This window comes from Onychomys torridus, chromosome 16, assembly GCF_903995425.1.
Source record: "Onychomys torridus chromosome 16, mOncTor1.1, whole genome shotgun sequence".
Taxonomy (NCBI): domain Eukaryota; kingdom Metazoa; phylum Chordata; class Mammalia; order Rodentia; family Cricetidae; genus Onychomys; species Onychomys torridus.
Window position 1 is genome coordinate 31,988,359 of NC_050458.1, and position 23,643 is coordinate 32,012,001.

The window sequence follows — 23,643 nt, forward strand, 5'->3', positions numbered from 1 at the left end:
CATGTGGCTAGGGGTGAAGCTTATCCTCTTCATTTTTTGTTTTTGCTATTGTTGTTTTTCAAGACAAAGTTTCTCTGTGTAACAGTCCTGGCTGTCCTAGAACTCACACTGTAGACCAGGCTGGCCTCAAACTCACAGAGATCCACCTGCCTCTGCCTCCTGAGTGCTGGGCTGTAGCACGAATCTTAAAAGTTCTTATTAATAAAACAAACCCAGAGCCAGGTATTGGGGTAAATGCTGAATGATCAGAGAAGCAGAACAAGCCACAGCTTCCTCACCTCACCAATTCCTCAGCTGATGCTGTTTCCTCAGACTGGAAACATCTGAGACCTCATCCAGAATGGGTTTCAGCTGAACTGTTGCTCAAAAACCTAAAAGTTTAACCAGCCAAAAGCTTCTAGTTTCTGGTTTTCACGCCTTATATACCTTTTTGCTTTCTGCCGTCACTTCTTGGAATTAAAGGCGTGAGTCACCATGCCTGGCTGTTTCCAGTGTGGCTTTAAACTCACAGAGATCCAGATGGATTTCTGTCTCCCAAGTGATAGGATTAAAGGCATGTGTGCCACAATTTTCTGGCCTCCATATCTAGTGGCTGTTTTGTTCTCTGACTCCAGATAAGTTTATTAGGGTCACACAATATTTTGGGGAACACAATATCACTACACTGGGATTAAAGGTCCAGGGCCACCATGCCTGGCCTCCACTCCCTGTTTAAAGCCCTCCCTCCTATATCTACTCTTTGGAAGGAAGGCATCATGTACCATCTGCATTCTAGTTCTCCTGGGGACAAAGGAGCCACAGAAACAAACAGAATTCCTCTGAGAAGACCTCCTTCTCCTCCCCCTGTACATCCATTTGCTCACTTATTTATGACAGCACACACCTGTGGACACTGATCTATATCCTGTGGTCATGCTCTCATGTTAGTATGGATTCATAGATATTTATTCTATCCTGCGGTTAGACTCCAATACCACCTCCTTTCATTTCTCAAATTCTTCCAGCTTTTGAACATGGGAGCTTTGTTTCACGTGGCCACAGAGTGCCTCTGGCACATTACCAACAATGTGGGATTTTTTAAGAGCACTTTTTTACTCTCTGGCAATGCAGGATGCCTGAGTCCAGTATTGCAAATGTCCTGTGTATGTCTAATAACCAGGCATAGAATCCATTGCCTTCTCTTGCACAACGGTATTAGACTTCAAAACCTAGGTGCTCCAAATACTTCGTTTCCAAGCATTTGATCAGTCAGGCTTTCTCAAAGCACAAGGAATTGTATCTAGTCCATGTATACACATGTACTTAAAACATTTATACACAGCCACCTGTACTAATACTAAACTTAAAACAAGCTTATATGCATGTTATGCATATCTTCAATTCTACTCCATTGCAACCCTGATATTCTAGATTCCTCTTGATTTTCTAGAAACTCTTTCTCCAAGAGTGTGACAGTGAGATCAGCTCCACCAAACTAATCTTTCATTCAACTGCTACTCTTTGCAAGTGAGAGTTCTATGGACTTATACAAATGCAGGGAGTCACATACCCAACACTGTAGTACTATATATAATCGCTTCATCACCAAAAGAATGATCTGTACTTCATTCATTCAGTCTCATCCCTTCCCCTCTAATTCCTGGAAATCACTAGTCTTTTATCACAGCCATAGCTTTGGTTTATCAAAAGTGTCATATGACTGAAATTACCCAACATGTCACCTTTCCAGACTAGCCTTTGTCACTTAACAATATGCAATGCATCCTAGGTTTCTCTGTGGCTTCACAACTCACTTATTTCTATCTCTGTATAACAGTTCATAGTGCTGATGAAAGGCAATCCTGGGTACAACATTTTTGTTAATTATGGATAAAACCTCTATAAAAGTTTTCAGGGAAGATTTGGTTTGAATATAAAACTTCAAATGAGGAAACATCCAGGAGAGAAACTACCATGGTGAGCTTACCTTCAGCAAGCACAAGGCCCTGGGTTCGGTCCTCAGCTGGGGGGAGGGGGGGAACTAGCCAGAAATGAGCCTAAGCTAAGCCAAGCATTCAAAACTAAGTCTCTGTGTCATGATTTGGGAACTGGGTGTCAGCCCAAAGAAAAAGCCTGGTATAGACACCAGGACTGCCCCTGAATTTGAAATGTCTGAAGCCAAATCCTGAGAAAGACAGACAATTTTTCTGGCCCTTACTCTCCTCCTTGATAAAACAGGGGTCATTCCTAAACGTCTGATAATACTGTTATAGAGATTAAATATCAGTGTTTTAAATGGCTTGCCTAGCAACCAGGGTAGAGCAGATAACTTTTTTAAAGGTGGTGCGGTGGGGATCAGGGGGAATCCTATTATGGTTATAACCTGGAAATTGAAGTTTTCTCTCTCCCTCCCTCTTTTCCACCTCCTCCACACATCCACCCACCCCTGCCTACACATGCACCATGTATAAATAGGTGCACCTAGCTCAAATCACATAGTTTTAGTATCTGGAGAAGACGTAAGACATAACCTTAAGCCTTCATCAGATTTTTACTGTGTGGAATAGCTGTAATTTGGAAGATACTATTGAGTATTAACTGAGCTCCTGGTATGTGCCTGGCTCTGTGTTCATACAGAACACCCTGTTCCTGCAGAGGACATGGGGAAAAAACATAAAACACAATGGTGAATACAAAAGGTAAGAGCAAGTATCAAAAAGCATCTGGAATCGGAAGAGTGGTCCATGAAAACATGAGAAAAACATCTAGAGGAAGAAGGAGACTAGAAGTAAAATATACAAGGTCTTTACTCTAGTAGAGTCAAAACTGACCAACAATCATGGCAGCCAAAGCAAAAAGGCAAATGAGCATACAAAAATTGTTTTGTTTTCTATTTAACTCAAAGAAAAATCTGTGTGTATTTCAATGAGAAGGATATGAGAGAGAGAGAGAGAGAGAGAGAGAGAGAGAGAGAGAATATGAATATGAATAAATCAGAAGACAGTCTCAAGTGTTGGTCCTCAACTTCCACCTTGTTTGAGTCTCTTGTTCACCACTGTATATGCCAGGTGAGCTGGCCAGCAAGCTTCTGGGAATCTCTTGTCTCCTCCCATCTCGGAATTACAGACAAGTTCACCATGTCTGGCTTTACGTGGGTTCTGGGGATCCTAACTTGATCTCTCATGTTGATGCTGCAAGTGCTGTACTCACTGAGCCCTCTCTTCCCCCCAACCCCAATCCATTTTTTTTAATGAGATTAAATCACTGCCATTCATTCAGGGAAAATCATCAATTAATCACTCAAGTGAAGCTAGAACCTTGTAGACACCTCTTCCACTTCTTAGGGCCATATACACTTACAGTGTGTCTGTAAGTGAATATGGCTGTGTAAACTCAGGTCCAGGAGCCAGGAAGAAGGCTCAGTGAGTAATGTTCACTTGATGGCTTGAATTCAAGCATCAGGACTCACACAGTGCAAAGAGACAACTGGGTCTTGCAAGTTGTCCTCTGACCTCCATATATGCACTGTTGTGCATGGACACACATACACGGGGACACACACACACACACACACACACACACACACACACAATAAATGAATAAAGTGCAATTAACTCAGTCCTGGGCCACCTGAAGGTTGTATGGTTATGACAAGTGTGTTTCTTTCAAGTACCTCTGCTTGCTTAGGCAACATGAACCAACAGGAGAATCCTTGCTCACCTCTCTTTCCTCCTCACTATAAATTCTTTCCTTCGCCTTAGTGGAAGAAAATTCAAATCGATACTGTCTGACAGACCTTTCTCCTACACCAAAAATAACCCTTAAAGTAGAAACAATGTTGACTTCACCAGTGCTTTTCTTCACCAAAATTATTCCTACCTTAGTAGATTCTGGCAAGCAAAGGAAAATGATGACCATTAATTGAATACTTAACTTACTAAGATCACCCAAAGCTTTGAACTCACAAGCCCATAGTGTGTAGGTAAGGAATCCACTGTAGGTTAGTTAGTGGTTTATTCAGTGATATTGGGCTAAAACACCACACAGCCAGAATTCAAAGCCAGTATTTATCTATGCCATGTCTGCTCTGAAACCGGTCCTGCACACCCCTGGAGACTGGCACTGTGTCTGTGTATGCAGCAAGACTGAGGATGTGCTGTGCTGTGCGCTGCATTAGGCTCTGAGAGGTGGAAAGTTCAAGGTTTCTAGCATGCAGGATATAAACAGCTAAAACCCACATCTTCTTCCTCTTCAAACAGCTCAACCCAGTTTTCACACGGGTCTAGCCATAAAACTCCACATCCTCTACTGTCAGTTTTAACCTCCTTCCTTTCATGAGGCTAAGCCAAACTTCGGTTGGAAATGCCAAGACAGTCATGGTCAGCTATACATCATCGATGAAGCCAGCGATCTGCAGTGAGTGGCCAGCTAGCCTAGCTCCAAGCCTGATGGAGCAAGCTCAAAGGTTTTTGATTTTTCCCATGAATTTCCTTCCCAGCCAAATAAGGTGTTCTTAATACCAAAGAAGAAATCAAGAAGAAACTCAATGCTTCCTTTAGCGGCCCTGAACTACGAAGGGGACTGTGGTTATCTCAGTGCCAGAGTTTAGGCAAGAGGCAGAAGTGCCAGCCCCTCAATTCACACCCAGGATCCTGTTATCTTCTCAAGAAGGATGTGTAGATACAATCGGGAGCCACTCATGTATTTCACGTTATAAATTAACGAGATGTTTCATTCTCTCAAAGCATCACAAAGCCACTCAGAATCAGAGCAGCTTGTGCTTGCTCAAACATTTCTCTTGTTTCATCTGATGAGAAGTAGCCATGCATGATCATCACAAAACCCAGCAAGGGGATAGCTTCTTACCCCAGAGAAGTCAGGCAGGGGCCAGGCTTCATGGTTATTTGAGAACTACTTGCCATGGCCTTTGGGAAGAGCTTTGGCTACCCTGAGACACCTGGCAGCAAACCCACATGTTTGAGGATACTTTTAATTCAGACCTTTTTTCTCCTGAATGATGGTACTAAATGAAAAATTAATGAAGGAAAAAAAAAACAAAACACCACAGTACAACCATGGTCCTCAGGCCTCCAAACTTCCTACCACTGAGAAATCAGCTCTCTCTGTGAAGGAGGAGTCATGAAACAAAAATCTTCCTTTATGAACCAAGCACAGAGCAGCCTACCACGTCCCTTCTAGCACCTTCCAAACACCATGGACATCTGCTAAGCATTTCTGACCATGGGATTTCACAGACCCCGACCTCAGCCCTAAGCTGGGTAGTAGAGTTCAAGGGTCATCCTGGGCTGATGCACACAGCCTCCCCAAGTTAGCAAGAGACTGAGCCTCAGCAAGCCCAGGGGTAATATGCTTGAAGGCATACACCTTCTTTCTGCTTCTGCCTTCCTACCTGATCTCACCATTTCCCCAGTTCTACTCATTCTATTTATCAGACTTCGAGCATGTGTCAAATCCCCACAACAATTCAAAAGAAGGAACGACTTGACTTGTGATTTCAGAGGTTTGAGGGGGCCAGAAGTGAGACAGAACATCACGATAGCAAGACAGAGGGCCTGGTGTCAAGTCAGGAAGAAGAGAGAGAGAGACGAGAGGACATGGCAAGACAATAGTTGAAAGTCTCACCGCCGGTGACCTACTTCCTTCAGTAGAACCCCAACTTAAAGCTTCTACTGCCTCCCAAAATAGCCTCACGAGCTGGGGACTAAGTCAATGCATAAGCCTATTGGGGACACTTCACATCCAAACCCTCATACTCCTTTCTCCAGTTGTCCTTGGATTCGCTTTCCCACAGGGACACTATGAGCTCCAGGAAGCAAACGGTGATTCTTGGAGGGTGGAGAAAGGGAAGAAAAGTCTCTTTTTATCTTTTAAGCCCAAAGACATTATTCATAAAGACAGATACAGGGTGCCCATCATATCGTAATTTCATGGAGGAAAGTCATTGGAAAGAAAACATCTAAAAGGAATTCACAAAAGGAGAGAATAAGAGAGGACACCTGGGCTCCAGCAATCCCTGAGTTTTCTTCCAGTGGCCTTCTGGGGACACAACCTAGTACCCACATCAGCATGGGCCAGAGAGCCACCCCATTGTTTCCTCCAACCCCATAACCATCAAGAAGATAGAGGACACTTTGTCTATTTTCCAAAAGTGAAACTAAGGCTATATAGAAAAATGAGACTTACTGGAGACTACAGAGTAAATCATCAGGAGACTCAAGCTGAGAGTCTGGGTGAGTTCCTAAACACAGTTTAAGAAAACCATCTAGAGTGTGTACTCGGAGCAGAGAAACCACCAAAGAAGTGTTAGGAGCTGTTCCTTAATGTCAATAAGTCAGGACTCCTTGAAGGGAACAGATGAGTAATATCAACCCACAGATGACTTGAGTATGATCCAAGTTGTCATTACTATGATAGTTTTGAATGCCCTAGCAGGAAACTCAGTGGGACCATAGACTATTTCATAGGATTCTTGTAGAGTACTGGAATACAGAGGGAGAAGAAAGAAGAGAGTATCAGCTATATACTGTCAACAGGAAGAGTGGTCCTCTTCAACAAGGGGACACCTGGAGCCATGTCCCTGTGTCCAATCACTCTGCCCATAGCTGTGTTACGTATTCATTCATAAAGCAGTGCAAGGATGAAGAAGAAATCACAGCCCCAAGCAATGACCCAGCTTGCTCTTGAAAGAACACATTCAGAGCAAATAGTCTGAGGTTCAATGGAAGACCTCATCACATAGGACTGTACTTTGGATGGGATTTGAGTTTGCTCACAAGAGAGCTGCAAAGCCAAAGGAAAGAAACTTTAGTAAGAACTGCCCAAGTGTGCCCACCTTGTGAAGGAGCAGCAGGGAAGGCTGTGTTCTAGTTTGCTTGTCTGTTGCTGTGATAAAACATTGGAGCCAAAGCAAGTTGGGGAGGGAAATGTTCATTTCATCTTAGTTCCTTCAGTCCATCATTGAGGGAAGTCAGCTCTGCTGTGTTTGCTTGTTTGTCTAGCCAGCTCATTTAACTGGCATCACCAAGAGGAAAAGCATCTGTAACTGACTCATGTAGGATGAAATTAAGTGCAAAGCGGGGGCTGGGCTTTGAGGAAAAGGGATAGAGATGCATAAATGGGATCTCAGTCGTTGGGTAGGACACAACTCAGGACCTAAGTCTTCTTGGATAATTTTACAAAAGATGTCCAAGACAACAGAAAGAAATGAGCTTAAACCCCAGTGACAAGGTGACAAAGAAGCCCTTGGCTTGCCAGCTCCTCTAACACAACTCTGGCTCCAGAAAACCAGATCGAGGCATCTGTGAGGAGGTACCTGTTCCTAGTGTCATGGTGGCTAGACCAGTAAGTAGGTTACCTTGACACTGAGCAGATGGTGGTGTGCCCAGGATGTGATATCATAAACTACACAAATGAAATGATGATGTGCTGTTACTAATATCCAAGTTAGCTACCTTAAAATGTGGCTGTGCTCTTAAGGATTTCTGAATATTTAATCTGCCTCTTGATAAAGGAGGAGAGAGAAGGGAAAGAAAGGGGTACCAATCCTGAGGTCTTGAGCAGGAGAAAGCCAACACCATGCTCTATGCATAGGATGCGCTGAATAAGGAATTATTCATTATCTTCAAATACCATCTAGAGTCAACCGTGTTCTTGGGTCATCAGGCAATTTGTTCTTTGAAGAAAACATTATAAAATCTTCAAAGCCTTGTGTGACTGAATGAGAAGTTCCATACCACAAGGCTACAAAGTCATGATACCATGATCTGAAGGTCCAGTGTTGAAACTTCATGGTCCAAGTGATGGTATCAAGAGGTGGAAACCTTAGGAAATGATGATGTCATAAAAACCAGCCCCCTACCCACCTTGTCAGCAAGATTCACACCCTTACAAAAGAAGCTTCATGTGTTTGGTCCTTCTATCCTTCCACCTTCTACCGGCGAGGGCAGTGTTCCTCCCATGGAACTCCTTTTGCATTGCATGTCTGCCATCATAGGACAAATCCTGATGCTGAGAATGGTGGCATGGTCCATACAGAGGATGCTTGGATCTAAGAAAATCCATTTACTTGGCCAAAGGTTCCCATCTTGGCTTCAAAGACTCAACCAAGGACGGCGCCTGCCATTAGTACATGCACATACACTTGTACTAGTGTGTTTTTCATCTTGAAGGATTTTGATCTTTTACTTAATTTTTTTTTTCATTCAAAAGACAACACAGCACACACATATGTCCTCTTTACCTGGATTATTCTCAAGGTGAATTACATCAGGAGAAGAGGATAGAGTAAATTGTATGTCATTATACACAGGCTTCATAACTTCAGTTTCGGTGGATTCTCACTTCAGGTACCATCTTTTCTGGGTGGTTAACAAATGCATCAATGCTGGGAAGGTCTGGCCATTCCCAGTGGCTTCCCTGGTAATGTCGATTGAAACTCTGATGTAAAGTGACGGTGTTTCAGTCCTCTTCCATTACTCTGTGCTGCATACCACTATGACATAATGAGCATGTGGCTAGGCCTCCCATGTGACTCCAGTTCTTGCACTTCAGTGCCTCCACAAGCATGGGTCACCCATGTAGTTTCTCAGAGCTTCAGAGTCATATGTCAAAGCAAGGCTCTGCTCACCCTCCTTGCCACCACAAGCCCCACTGGACTTAGGCCCATCACTTAGACAATGAGGCAACATGTTTGTGAGGGTCACAGCACTAACCTCATACTGCCTAGAGGTAAGATACTATGGGCTGGTCCAGAGGCCCCTAAGCTGGAACTGACTGAGTTCTCCTTTCATGAGGACTAGTTTTCCACGTGAGCTTCCAAAGTAGGGAGGCAGCCAACAGTGCCTATGAACCACAACAACCAGGATGGTACAATAACCATACAGATGCAGCAGTGGTACACATGCCTTGGTGGTAACCAATTGGTCTCTAATTGGACTCAACACCTGCTCAATAAGAGGAATACCACGCCTTGTACTAGAAGCCTAGGTTACCTAACCAGTGCTAGTAAAATTGTGCTTATTGGTGAAGAATCTACAATCACTAATTTACTAAACAAGCATAATCCCTAACAACAATCTTTTGTCCTTATATGTACAATAAGTCTTCACCCCTCATCAAGGAAACCTCTCTTTGCGAAAGATGGAGATCACTACAGAAAACCACAACCAAGCCATATGCAGACTTGTGGAGCCCATTCCGAATGTACACATCTGTAAGACATTCTGACACATCTAATGCCCAGGGAACCTTTTGGAAGAGGGAATGAAAAGACTGTCAGAGCCAGAGGATCAAGGACTTTACTATGAGATTGTCTCTCCTAGTAATATCTGGAGCTATACTCATTAAAGTCTAACCAAGATGGCCACCCAAATATAAGCTGAACAAGGAGGACACCAACAGATGTGACAAACTAAATGGGGAAAAGCCCATGAGGCCTCAGCCCTACACAAAGAACTATAGGCAACGGAGTAAAGTTGACAGCCAGAGAGAAGAGCACACCAATTGGTTAACCAATGCCAAATGGTCAGTCCTGAAATTATACAGAGAAGGAACACTATGCAGACTAGGCAGGTTATATTTGGGAATGCATATGTATATACAAATACACATATACATTTAATAACAATTGATAAAAAAAAAAAAGGCCATGAATTTGAAGGAAAGCAGGAAGGTGTATATGGGAGAGTTTGAAAGGAGGAAAGAGAAAGGAGAAACATTATGATTAAAATACACTCTCAAAAATAAACACAAGAAAAAAATACTATGGACTGAGGATACCATCACCTTACCTCATCTCTTCATGTACCTCAGTAGCTTGAAAATGTCCTAAGAGAAGAGCAAGAGGAAGGCAAGGAGATGAGAAAATAAATACAAAAATAAAGTGAGATAGTCATAAAGTAGATTGTGTTATGGAGAGGTACAAATAGGTGGTAGATTAAACATGATCAAGAGAATACACAAGAGAGAAAATATTTGTTAAATGCCAATAATTCAATGTGTAGGTATTATTCATCAATCCCAAGCCCCAGGTGAACTCTCCAGGCTAAGTCCACCAGCCAGGCTGAGTCAATGGATCTAGGCAACCAGCCTTGCCTACCAGATGTCTGAAGGCAGCCTCCCTTAGAAATCAGCAGCAGGTGTTTCTCCAGATCCTTTCCTTTTGGTTTGCTAACAGGTGGCAAAGGGACAATACCCAGCTGGCTGCAAAGACATGGCCGGGGCAACAGGATGCCTTCAGAGTGCCAAGCCAGCACCAATGCCAAGATGAGGCCAGCATCTCTCTACTAACAGGCTCAGAACAATGGCAGTATCAAGTATGCATGACTTCAATGTAGAGTCCTATACAAAAATTAACTGAATACAGAGTATCTAATGTTGGCTCATTATATTAATAAATTATAGTTTCAGCTTGGAAACCATTCTTCAGTGGGGCTGTACCACCATCCTCAGCTTCAAGGTCATTCCTACTAAGCTCCTGCAAAGCCATCTATGCAAACTTGGAACCCAGCATGTTTTCTCTAATATTAAAGTTAGACAAAGACAGGGCTGTAGTTAGCTGTTCCTGAAGCCGACAAGAGTCCTACCTTGTCTACCCCTGCCAAAACCCAATGTTCCCAAGGACTATTCTCATTAAAATCCTGTGATGCTGACTTCAGCTGCTCACTGCTGTCGCTGTTAGAACAGGAAGGCTGTTACAGCAAAGTCTTGATTAACTAGAGTCCTGAGAGAATTCTGCCACTCATCCACACAGCAAATGCTTACTTAGTACCCACCATGGGTTCTATAGCCTCCCAGGATTGAGAAGCTAAAAAAGAACAATACAACCCCCTACTCTCAAGTAGCTCTTGGCTCCTCAGACATGCAGACACATCAACTCAAAGCAGCACCCAAAACTCTAAGGCTGGAGAAGACATAGGGGCAACTTGAGCCCAGCCAGATAAGAATCTGGAAAAAGGTTCCTGGAGGTGGTGAAACCAGTTCCATGCCACAGTGAAGGTAAAGTAGGGGATGGGCCTTTAAGGCATAGGAAGCAAGGTAGAAGAGATGATTGATTTCCACATTTCTTGTATTTTATCTTTAGGACAGAGGAGAGAAAGATACTCACTTCATGGGCCTGGCTAATTTACAAAAGAAAGAGAGCACACTGAACTATGAGCTCATGGTCAACTTAAGTTCTTGGTCCCCTCCTACCATTAGCCACAGGCCAACACAGGATAATGGATGCTTTAAAGTCTGAATTTTAAGCCCTTGCAAAATCCTGAATCATCAATAAAGATTCAGCTGTGTTCCCTTGCCCAGACTCCTTTTGAGCTTGAGGAAGGATGTAAAATGCATCCACTTAGAAAACTTGCTTAAGTAATAGGAGCTCAAATCAAGCCCAAGAGGAGCTTTCCTTATAAACCATCCCATTTATCAGAAGCCACAAATCCTAACACCAACCCAGCCCACCTCACCTTTTCATAACACTGTGGCTCCTGGGTTCTACAATCCTGTTAGGATTTCCTATGTAAGCTAGAAAAACAGATTACAAACAGCCTTGTGTTACCGATGGGCAACGATCACCCAGCAATGCTCAGCAAAATACCCCAAGTCAGAATTGGGATTTGGGCTCAGCAGCAAAACCAGATGTGAGGTTTAGAAACATTAGACCTGCATTCCTCAACAACTGATTTTATCTCTTGTTGCTGTTGAATTTTCATGCACAAAATGTAAATTATGATCATCAGGTGATTATGATCATGTGAGAATTAAGCAAAATGTGTATATAACTGATACTTCTTGTGGTCTTAAGTTTTCCTCGGTCCTCTCTGGGAGACTGAGGCTTGGCACTTACAAACCTGTTTCTCAGAGATGAGCAATTCTACAGTAATAACATGGTAACAAAATAACATTGTAGCCACAATAGGCTTTAGTACACTGGGCAAGGCTGCAGGTGCCAGCTCTGAAAGGTGGGAAGAGAGGAAAGAAGGATCGGCAAGCTTCAGTGGAACTCCAGGTTCCCAAGCCATCAAATGCACATGGAGCACATCCTTATGCAAAAGGACACGAGATCTGCACTCAGATCATTTGGTGGACCCTTTAAAACTACACGCACTCTATCATTTATTTCATTTCTATTTGAACATGGATGCTAGAGACTAAGGGATGAATGCAAGTTTAATCTTACTTCACTTAAGCTTTGGGTCGGACACTTCCCAACACCTGCAAATACACAGGGATCAAAGGCTTGACCAACCCAAATCCAAGTCCCTGGCAAAGTGCTTCCTCCTCCTTCCAGCTGCCCCCTGAGTATTCAGGGATGCATTCTCTTCAAGGCTTTTGTAACCTGGAAGAAACCTGTTGCACAAATCGGAGGTTCTGTGTGGACGCCCCCACCTGGTGGCCAAATCAGGAAAAGCTCTTCCAATCTTCAAAGACAGACAGGTACTTAACAAACAGAAGACATTCCCTGACCTCTTCCTCTCTTTGTCAGTCAAAGGCCAACTGGAGAGAAACCAATTGCCTAAAAAAGGAAGGGTCCAGGGTCAAGGTCACAGCCAATTTCCTGCCCAAACCCTGACAGCCATACAGCTCCTAAGCCAAAGCCAGAAAGCAGCTGGTAGCAAGAAGCGCCCTGTCACATCCCAGGTGTTCTGACAGTCAGAATTCCAGCCCTAGGTGGGGAATCCCTCTGCTAGGATCCTCTCTTCCTTTTTAAATATGGGTGTATTTTCCAGCCCCGAATCGGTACATCTGGACTTCCATTTTCCTTCTTGCTTGGCATTTACCTCCTCGCCAGCATGGAGATCATTTCTGGAGGAGTCCCTGGGGACAAACTTCCCACCAGTACTCTCAGGTGCCCAATGCCATAGTCTAGCCAAGCTGATAGATGGGCAACAACTGGAGCTACGGAGATAGCAGAACCTAAACTATAGGATGTTGAACCCCAAAACCATAGGGATGTTCCAGCCTTAAAGAGACTCACCCAACCTCTGGCTCTGCTATACCTCAACCCCTTGGACTAAGGTTGGAAATCCCGCCCCTTTCTTATTCCATTCATTTTCCTAACAGAACACAAAGACCTGAATTTTGGCCTGTCCAAGCCCCCAGTTAGAGCAAAACCAAGTCCTTCTTGACATCAGCATGGAGCCCTAGGAAGAGTAACACACTCAAGGTAACACGAGCGTGTACACACACACACACACACACACACACACACACACACACACCACTATGGGCAGTGTGCACACTACCGTCCCCAACTCTGGGATGTATCATCTGAATTGAGTAACTATCACAAGAGAAGCAAGCTGGCCACCCCAAGAAGAAACAGTGCTTATGGGAGGATCGTTTTTGTCCTACTCAACTGCTACATTCACCTAATTCTTTTAAGCTTCTGTGACAACATCCCAGAAGGTACCATAAACGCGCACCCGCGCGCACTCGCCAGTCCAAATCTCGAAGTCAGCTTGGTAACCACGTTTGGGTCATTTAAACCCTGGTGTGAAGTCACACAGCAGAAAACCATGGGCTAAAGCCAGACAGATCCCCCTGCCCCCGCCCACCTCCAACCTAAGCCAGAGAGCGCTTCTGAGTGGCCAAAACCACAGGCACTTCCTCACCTCCAGGCCTGGCCCCGAACCCTAAGGTGCACGGTCGCCAAAGGGCGCCCCGAGCGGCCGGGTACTCACACAAGCGCGTGGTAGAGCAGCGCCCAGCCCCGCGGTCTCTCCAGGGCGTCGTAGATCAAAGTTTGGATTCGCCTGTACTTGGCGTTGTTCCTCTTGACTGGGCGGCTCAAGGGGGTCTTGGCCAGGAGCCCAATGCCCTGCGGGGTCCTCCGCTGCCCCTCTTCGCGGCCACCGCCTTCCAGCAGCAGGGTCCCGTCTTTGTCGGCCCCGGCCCCTAGTGCCAAGGTGACTTGATCCACATCTCCTGGCGCCAGCCCCACTTTCCGCTCCTCATCGCCGGCCACCGCCGCGTCCCCTCCGGCGGGGTTAGCTGCCCCGCCGCCTCCGCCGCCCCCTTCGCCGCCGCCGCCTCCGGCCGCCCCCGCCGCCCTGCGAGCCTTGAGCCCCATCTGCCTCGCCCCCACCGGGCGCTTCGCCTTCTCCGCTGCTGCTCTGGGAAGAAGGGGCTCTTGGGGTGCGTGGACGAGGCGGCGGCAGCGGCTGCAAACCCGGGAACTCCAATGCCATGATCCGCGCGCCCCTCCCCCCCCCCCCCCCCAAAAGCAGGCAAAGGCGGGCCTCCCGGGGGGCAGGGGAGGTCGGATGAAGAGTCAAGGGGTCACATCCCGAGCGGGTCCGCCCGCGGCGGGACCCCGAGGGGTGCCAGGAGCTGGGGTCTGCGGGGAGCCCCGCGAGGGCGCGCGAGGCTGGCGCGGTGGCGCTAGGACGCGCGGCAGCGGGAGCCTGGCACTGAAGCTCCCGGGAGGCGGCGGCGGCGGCGGCACCCGGGCCGGCGAGCCCGAGACAGCATCGCAGTTTATTTACAAGCCCTGTGCCAGCCGCCCTCCCGCCCGCCCGCCTGGCACACGCGCCGCCGCCTCCTCCCTCCTCCCCACTCCCGCCCGCGCCCAGCCCGCCGCTCCAGCCCTAGCCCCGCCGCAGCAGCAGTAGCAGCAGCAGAAGCAGGCGCGCCTGGGCGGAGCGCTCACCACCCGCAGCGCTCTCTGGTTCCCTCCCTCCTTCGCAGGGGTGGGGCTCCATCGTTCCCGCCCCTTGGTTGCGGGAGGCCCAGGCGGTGCCTCGCCTTTACCTTGCTGCCCCCTACCCAAGCTAACCTTGGGGACTCTCATCGCCAGAGCTGAGGCCTCTATTGCTGCTTCTGCTGGGTCGTGAATGATGCGGCGGTGGCGCAGGAGCTCCCCAAACCCCGTGGGCGTTGGGGTTTCCCCTTGGGCGAGAGGAAAAAATAAAAGGGGGGGTGGGCAGAAACTGGTTGTAGCTTTATGTTCATTTCCACCTCCTCTGCTTGTCTTTGGAGGTAAAAATCCAAGTTGCTTGGGTTAGGCAAGGGCACACCTCACTCACTGGCTCAGTGGTGGCAATGCTCGTATTCAGGACTCATGGGGGTTACTGCTTCCAGTAGTCTTTAGGCAGCCTTTTATACGTGTAGGTGGGCAGAGAGCTGAGAAATGCAACACCAGAATTACTATCCTAATTTCTGCTTGGCTCCTGACTCTTATGGAAGGGGAGCCAGCCTTTAGGATCCTCTGACGCCATTAGGATCCTTCAGGGGACTCACTGAACCCACTGCAGTGACTTTGTCCTGCGACAGGGTACTGCTCTCCACCCAAGGTTTGAGGCCCTTGTGCTCGTAAAACTTGAGTGACAGATAGAAGGCCAGAAGGAAAAGCAAGTGTGAGCTAAATGATTTCTAGTGTAGAAACCGAATCAGAGGAGCCATGAGACCGTGATTTGGGGGGAGCTGGTGGCCCTGGAAGACCCCACTGAGGAGGTGACATTTTAAGGAGAGATACAAGTGACAAAATAAGAGCAGATATGACAATGTCCAGAAGAGCCTTCAAGACAGCAGTGTGGAGGAGAAACATTCCTCTGCTGGTGGCTGAGGAAGTAGTGTGGTCAGTCATTGGCACCACTGGCAGAGGACAAGTGCCTCCATCACTCACCACAGGCAGGCTGGGGAAGCCTGCCTGGTGCCCTAGGGTAGCACGACTCCTTACTGCCAAGTCCCCTCTCATGACTGTCAGGATGGTGGAGAAAGGTTGGGAACCCAGTCTTAGTCTACAAGGAAAAAGAAAAAGGAAAGAAAAAGCAGGCGCCTGCTTGGGGAAGTTGGAAGATCAGGACCAAAGAGAAGCTGAAGGATCAGAGCACATGTAGAGTGGGGAAGAGGTGATGTCAGAGGAGGAGAGGAAGGGAGGAGCCTCCAGAAGGTTATCCAGAAAGATAAAAGTGTTAACTAAGTTGTTACCACAGCAATAAACTGCTTGTTGCATCAGAATACTTTTCCCAGAAGCTGACTCGTATGAGAATGAATCAGAAAATTGGAAAACTCATGTCCGTCCTCAATAAAGATAGGTATTAGTTAGACTGGGAATGTGTGCATGAAACAGGCTATGTGACCTCAACTGTGCTCAGAGCAGGGTAGCTCTGACCCCATTATAAGTAGAATTAATGTTCCACAATTAGTTGGAGCATAGTAACAAGTCAGCCCGAATTCTGAAGAGAAAAAGCCAAGGAAAAGGGATTGCCTGTTAGAAACGCTTCCCACCCCTAATGCACACATAGACAGTAACATGCTCTAGCTTACTTATTGGACTCTGCCCACCCACCCCTCACCAGACACATATGGCTATGCTGTAGAGAGGGCTTGAGTATATCTCCCAGGGCTCTATATGTTGAGATTGTATCCCCATTGTGAAGTATTCAGAGAGGGAGAAAACGAAGGTAATCAACCTCTGGTGTTTGGGATCCAATCAGGATTAGAAAAGACAACAGGGTGGGGTCACCATAACTGAATCCTGGCTTTATAAGAAGGGAGACACCAGAGCACACACATAATGCATATCTCCTCTTTCTCTTGTCATGAACCGCCCTGCAGCAATTCGGGTCTTACTGCTTAAGAAGGCTATTTCAAGATCCAGGCCCTTGCCTAGGAACACAACATAGCCCAGACAAACCTCTTCTTTGTAAGTAATGTAGCCTCCACAAGTTCATAACAGTATCCTTTCTGACCCAATGCAATGCCAAACAGCAACAAAACAGTCTTCCCTTATTTAGAAGTACCTTCTTGAAAATTGCCCTCTCTCCTCAATTCCTGTTTCATTTATGAATCCACTTGTACTTGCCACTACCTAAAGCTATCATGTCTATATTGTGTTTACTTATTTCATGGTTTGAATTTTAAGTGTCTCCCACAGATTCATGCATTGAGTGTGCATGGCCCCTATTTGGTGGCTCTATCTTAGGACATGTGTAGTGGGTAGCCATTCCAGCCTTGATCTGGAAGTTCCAACCCCCATTGAGGCTTCCGGTAATTGTCATGCCTACAAGGCGGGGACGAGAGAGGACCCTGGAGACCTGAGATCTGGATGCACTGGCGCTCTTGGTTCCTGGACCCTGGATGCTGGAGGTAGACCGAACAGAGTTCTCCAGAGAACATCGCCGGACTGTGCTACACCTTTTCCAGACCCTGTAACCTACCCCTTCACTTGTAAGTTACCCCACAAAATAAAAACCTCCCTTTTAACTATGTGGAGTGGCCTTAATAATTTCACCAATAGACATGTGGAAATTTTAGGAGGAGGTGAGACTTACCAGGAGGAAGTAAATCACTAGGGATTGAGTTCTTGAGGCATTCTATCCATCGCTCCCTCCCATACCTCTCTGTGCTTCCTCTCCACCATGAGGTCAGAACTCTACCATCACATGCTCCTGTTACCATGATGTTTTGCCAAGGTACATGGAGCTAAGAAACTATGAACTGAACCCTCCAAAGCAAAGAGTTGAATGACATCTTTCCCCCATCAAGATGTTCATCAGATCTTTTGTCACAGTGATGAAAAAGTAAGTACTATGCACTAAACATGATCAAGACCTAAGTGTCCTCTCCCAAATCCTACCTGCATACATGTCCCATGATAGCTTCTTCATTCTCAAATAAAGCATTAGTAAGTAGTCTATAAGGAGACAGTGTCAAGCTGCCAGCACATATTCAACTTAGGTTTTTATATGAAAAATTTAGGGGTTTTGATTAATTTGGAAAATCTTCATGCTTAATAAGTGTTAGCTATTTCAAATTAAAGACCTGTGTATTCATGATGATGGCATTCAAAAAACCTTGCCAGATAAACACCCAAGCTGAAACTCAGGCTCTGCAGGAAAATGATGTAATGACTAGTCTTGATTGTCTGTTTGATTCAGTTGGGAAGAGGGATCCTCAACTGAGGAATTACAGTCATCAAATTGGCCTGTGAGCCTATTTATGGGCCCACTGTGGGTGGTGCCATCCCTAGGCAGTGGGCCTGTGGTGTATAAGCAAAGTAGCTGAAGGTAAATGTAGGAGCAAGCCAAATGAGTAAGCAGAATTCCTCCCATGGTTTCCACATCAAGCTTCTGCTTCGGCTTCCCTCAATGATGGACTGTAACCTGTAAGATGAAATAAACCCTTTCTTCCCCAAGCTGTTTTTTGCCAGTATTTTAGCACAGCAATGGAAGTGAAACCAGTACAGAGACATAATATTTTATTAGTCAGCATGTAATAAAAAGTGTGTTCATCAAATAATGGCACCTTGGACCTTCAGGTATGTGAGGAGTTTTGGTGGAGACACAAAGGCCATTTCCATGCCTCTCAAAGGACGAAGCAAACTCAGTATCAAAGCCATGACTCTGATCCAATTAAACCCAAGGGTAAAGGAACTGCCAGGTAATTGAGTCCGGAAAATTGACTTATTTCAATGGTTTTATAATCCAGTGGAGAAAGCTGTTTAGATTTCTAATAGAGGGTTTTGAAATATCATAAAAGGCATGATGCACAGTAAGTCCCATTTGAGGGGCCATGTAATCACAATACAGCATTCTCGCTAAAGGGAATCACATGTCCTATATCCTTAACGTCCCTGGGATCATGAGATGACAAAGGGACATAATAGCAAGAGCGTGACAGTGTATCAAAAAAGAGCAGCATGAGTCATAGTCCAAACCAACAGGACATTCTAGCATCTCCTACTTTTGAGTCCCAGTCCATCCTATAACATTAAAATCCCAGCCACTTGCTAATCCTCAAATCTGCTACCTCTTGCTTTTCTAAATACTTTTGATTTTTTACTATAGTCCAATTTCTTGCTATAACAAAATATCAAAAGCTGGGAATTTTATAAAGAAAATATTTCTTTAAGATCATTGTTGGCTAAAAGTCCAAACTGATATTTTGCAAGACAGGGTGGATTTATTTGGGTGGATCCCTAAGTTAGATCCACTGATTCAGCCGCTAGTGTAGGAATCTGGACTCTGTATTAGTTATTTTTCTGCTGCTGCCATAAAACACTATGACCAGAAGCAACTTGTAGAAGGAGGAGTTTATTTGAGTTTACAGTTCCATGGAGATGAATCCATCATAACAGGGCTACATAGCAACAATGTAGCAACCACGGCAGCAAGATCAGATCACTGACTACTTAGATCTTCAAATGCAAGCAGAAAGCAGAGGGCACAAACAGCAAGTAGCTGAGGCTTGAAATTCCAAACCTATCCCTAGTAACATACATCCTGTAACAAGTCTCCACCTTCCAAAGGTTCCACACTCATCCCAAACAGTGCCAACTACTGGGGACCCAGTGTTCATATATCTGAGCCTACAGAGTGCATTCTCATGAAGATGGACAGCAGGCAGCACAATGGCATAGGTCTTGTATCACTTCACACTAGAGCAAAGGAACTCTTTCTCCCTCATGAATTAGAAGCTTCTATAAATGAGTAACAGATAAAGGATATCTTTTCATGTGTCCTCAGCAGAGGAAAGTAGCTTAAACGATAAAAATCTAAATAGCTAATCCTACAACATTAAGCTTGTCACCCCCAGGCAGATTGTTGGATTCTTTTCTGGTCCAGAGACCACATGGCAAGACAGGAAGCCAAGAGTGGGAGTGGCCATTCTGTAACAACCTTCTAGATGGTGCAAACATGGGTCCCACAAGGTTCATCTTCATCCTTTCTGAGGACAGTTCCACCAGTGACCTAATGACCTTCCCATAGACCACATATCTTAAAGCTTCTTCCGCCTTATACAGCCAATCGAGAGACCAAACTTCTAACATACAAATCCTTTAAGTGCAAAACACTCATACCATCAAACCAGCTCGTTATTTTTTCTAATCTTTATCTCATATATAGAAATGACATACAGGTGCCAGAGAAGATGCTTCCTGGAAATGAACAGTAAGGCTGAGAATAGTTGTCTATGAGCCTCAGACATTTTCCTCTGGAAGTTTTGCTTTGAATTGCAAATATCAACTGGTGGGATGATGCGCTGGACATGGTTACTATGACTATAATCAAATGAGCAGGGGAAAGGCTCATGTTCATGGGCATATGTGATGGTGTTCCTGGATGCCCTGTCCCTCCTTTCCAAAGAATATCATGCTATTGTTGCAGACCAATTTTAAGTCTACTTTCATTGTTTATTGCACAAAAAATGCACAATTTGGGACAAACTGCAATGGTCACAATTTGTTGTCTTGTTTGTTACCCACAGATACTGTTAATATTCTGATGGTGATAACTGTCAAGGCCACCACAGAATGTAAATGACAAAAAGCAACACTGAGCCTCCATTCTTTCTTTCCCTGGAAGAAGAAGGAGCCAGCCACCAAGGTGAATATGCTGGATCTTGCTATCAGGAGTAGAAATGGAAGAGACACTCTCTCTGTAGAGAATGGGATCCTCTGCCCATTAGTCTCCTGCTAATGCCCTATCCACGCACTGAGGAATGCACTTCCTTAGTCACCACCAAAGAATATCATACAAAGCCAGTTCTTCTCAACTATGTAAGTCCCCAAATGCTTGTTCTGTACCTGGGTAGTAGTCAGCTCCGAGAAGAGCTTGGGAAATACAGGTTTCCTTGCAGCCATGGATAGCACCTCTTGCTTAACGGAGACTGGGTGTGGTGCTTTAAATGGGAACTATCCTCCATAAACTCACATAACTGAGCATATTTTCCTAACATGGTGGTGCTGTTTAGAGAGGTCATGGAACTTTTAGGCAGCACCTTACTTGAGGAAATACATCACTAGGGGCAGCTTTTGAAGGTTTATAGCTTCTCCCCACTTCCAGTTCTCTCTCTCTCCCTCTCTGTCTCCATATATACATATATATGTTAACTATATAAATAAATAAATTATATATATTTTCTGCATGTGGGTGAAAATGTGATCCTACTTCCATACTATGCCTCCCACACTATTATGGACTTTATCCCTCTGGATCCATAAGGCAAAATACTCTTTTCTCTGTAACTTGCTCTTGGTCTTGGTGTTTAATCACAGCCACAGTAAAGTATCTGATATGTGTTGCAAGCTGCAAGCTTGTGTCTATTGTGAATGCAGGACAAAATGAAATATGTTTGGAATGAAAGGATTCCACGACATTCTATACCCACTTTTATTTTTGAAAACTCAGACACTGGAATTGCCTGAACCCCTCCCCTTCTCCACACCCTGCTGTCTTTTTTTCCCTGTCTGGCTTCTCTCTACATTAGAGCTTCCTCACTTTAACAATCTTCCTGAAAAGGGATGAGAAGCAACCAAAGGGCATCCTCAAGCGTGCCACTCTGCAGAGGAGGGCAACTAAAGGATAGTGTTAGGATAGCCCTAGCTCAGGAAACAAGAGAACCCTAAGAGGGATGTACGGATCACCTTGGGAAGGGAAAACAGAGGAGATCCCCATGAGTAAACTGGGGATGGGGGCAATAGAGGGGGGAATGGGGGATGAGAACATGAGGGAATGGGATGGTTGAGCTGGGGGAGGGACAGAGTAGGAGAGTAATGAAAGAGATATCTTAATCAAGGGAGACATTATGGGGTAAGGGAGAAACCTGGTGCTAGGGAAATTTCCAGGAAGCCACAAGGACAACCCCAGATTAGACTACCAGCAATAGTGGAGAGGGTGCCTGAACTGACTTACCCCGGTAATCAGATTGGTGAATACCCTGTCATCATAGAGCTTTCATCCAGTAACTGATGGAAGCAGATGCAGAGATCCACAACCAAGCACCAAGCCGAGCTCTGGGAGTCCAGTAGAAGAGAGGGAAGAGGGATTACATGAGCAAGGGGTGTCAAGATCATGATGGGGAAATCTACAGAGACAACTGAATCAAGCTCATAGGAACTCACGAACTTTAGACCAACAGCTGTGGAACCTGCATGGGACCAGACTAGACCCTCTGCATATGAGAGACAGTTGTGTAGCTGGATCTGTTTGAGGGTCCCCTGGCAGTGTGATTAGGATCTGTCCCTGGTACATGAGCTGGCTTTCTGGACCCCATTACCTATGATAACACACCTTGCTCACCCCTGAGGCAGTGGGGAGGGGCTTGATCCTATCTCAACTGAATGTACCAGGCTTTGCAGTCCCCCCGGAGAGAACTTATCCTTTTGGAAGAGGAGATGAGGGATGGGTCAGGGTGGAGAAGCAGGAGAAGGAATGAGAGGGGGTATCTGTGGTTGGTATGTAAAATGAATAATTTTTTTTTTAATAAACACAAAAAGATAGCCCTAGCTCTGTGACAATTCACTGGACTCAAATCTTGCCTCAGTTTCTTCATCTACACAGTGGGACAATTCTTGCCCTGTTCATTCTTGTTCCACATCCCATCCCCAGGCTCTGCACCTGAGACAACAACATTTCCCCAAGGAACAGCATTGGGGAAAACTGCTCAGGTTGGGCACACAAGGAGGAAAGGAACTCTGAGCTAAGTGGTACTCGTCTTCACTCTATATTGCAATAATAGTAGGACTCTCCCTTACCTTGTAATTGAAATTTTTACATTAACATTTAAAGTAATTTTGCATGTTCATTAAGAGTAGTTTTGCTAGTTTCCTTTAAATACTTAGATTGTGTGAAATAACCTATGCACTGAATGAACTCACTCATTCATTCTTCCAGTGAGCATTTACTTATTTCCTGGTCATTCATTGCTCTCCATCTAAAGGAAGTAGAAGCAAAAGCAAAGAGACTCGGTAATTAACTCACTATTAGTTGTAAATATGAGATATACAAATGCAAAGCAATTTTGCCATGTGTCATCATTGCTTTTCGATACCCTGATTAATGATAGATGCCTACCACTACAACTACCACCACCACCACCACCACCACCACCACCACCACCACCACCACCACCATCTATTGAATGTTTACTGTTTACCTGTGACTTGGGCTGTGTGCTTTAGAGCGATTATTTTATTTAATCCTCATAATAATTAGGAAATCATTATGTTTATTGTTCCCCATAGTAACCACAAAGAAAATGAGGCAGAGGAATCATGCCTCTGACTCAAAGTTACATGGCTGAGAAACAACAGTCTCAGGAATCAAGCCTGAAGTATCTTATTCCATTGTCTGTGCATTAAACTGCAGTATATTGTTCAGAGAGCATGCTGGGCTGGGCAGGAATTTGGCATAAGCAAACACTTGGAGGTGAGACAAAGTGTAGAACTTCCAGCAATAATGAGGGAGCTAATTGGAGGAAAGCTTGAACAGAATAGAGGCTTCACGGGCAGGCTTGTGAATACACTGTGGATGTGAAGAGCTTCAAACATTGACAGGTGTGATACAGTCTCAGTAGTTCAAGAAAGGACCAAGGACTGGAGGATAGAGCAGGAACAGGAAAGCAAACTCAATGAGACCAACTACAAAGCTCAGTCCAGGTAAGAGGCACTAAGGGCCAGCAAGAAAGTTGTGGGATCCTGGAGGTCAGGGACAGCTGGTAATGTAGTTAGGAAGGGTTGTCACCAAGATTTAGCACCTGAAAAAATAAAGGGTCACTTGGCATGTTAGAAACAGAAATGAGCACATCCCAGTGCCACATCTTCTTTTCCTCATGACTAGGCTCCTTGGCCCTCCTCTGGCTCCAGTAATTGGCTCCCTGGGCAGTCTCCTTTCTTTCACTTAACTAAGTACCTTTTCTTTGGGTTTTAAT

General features: G+C 45.3%; 1 protein-coding gene across 3 annotated transcripts in view; it reads right to left on the reverse strand.

Annotated features, from left to right (window-relative positions):
• The window catches only part of Kcnq3 (potassium voltage-gated channel subfamily Q member 3), a 308,826-nt gene extending 294,308 nt beyond the window's left edge, over window positions 1–14,518 (reverse strand). For 2 of the 3 annotated variants that reach the window (XM_036208986.1, XM_036208987.1), the window contains exon 1: window positions 13,671–14,518. In XM_036208986.1, the coding sequence (XP_036064879.1) occupies window positions 13,671–14,059 (389 nt within the window). In that variant the 5' untranslated portion in view covers window positions 14,060–14,518. The remainder of the gene's footprint in view (window positions 1–13,670) is intronic. The other variant, XM_036208985.1, reaches the window with a different exon arrangement.
• Window positions 14,519–23,643: the final 9,125 nt, after the last annotated feature.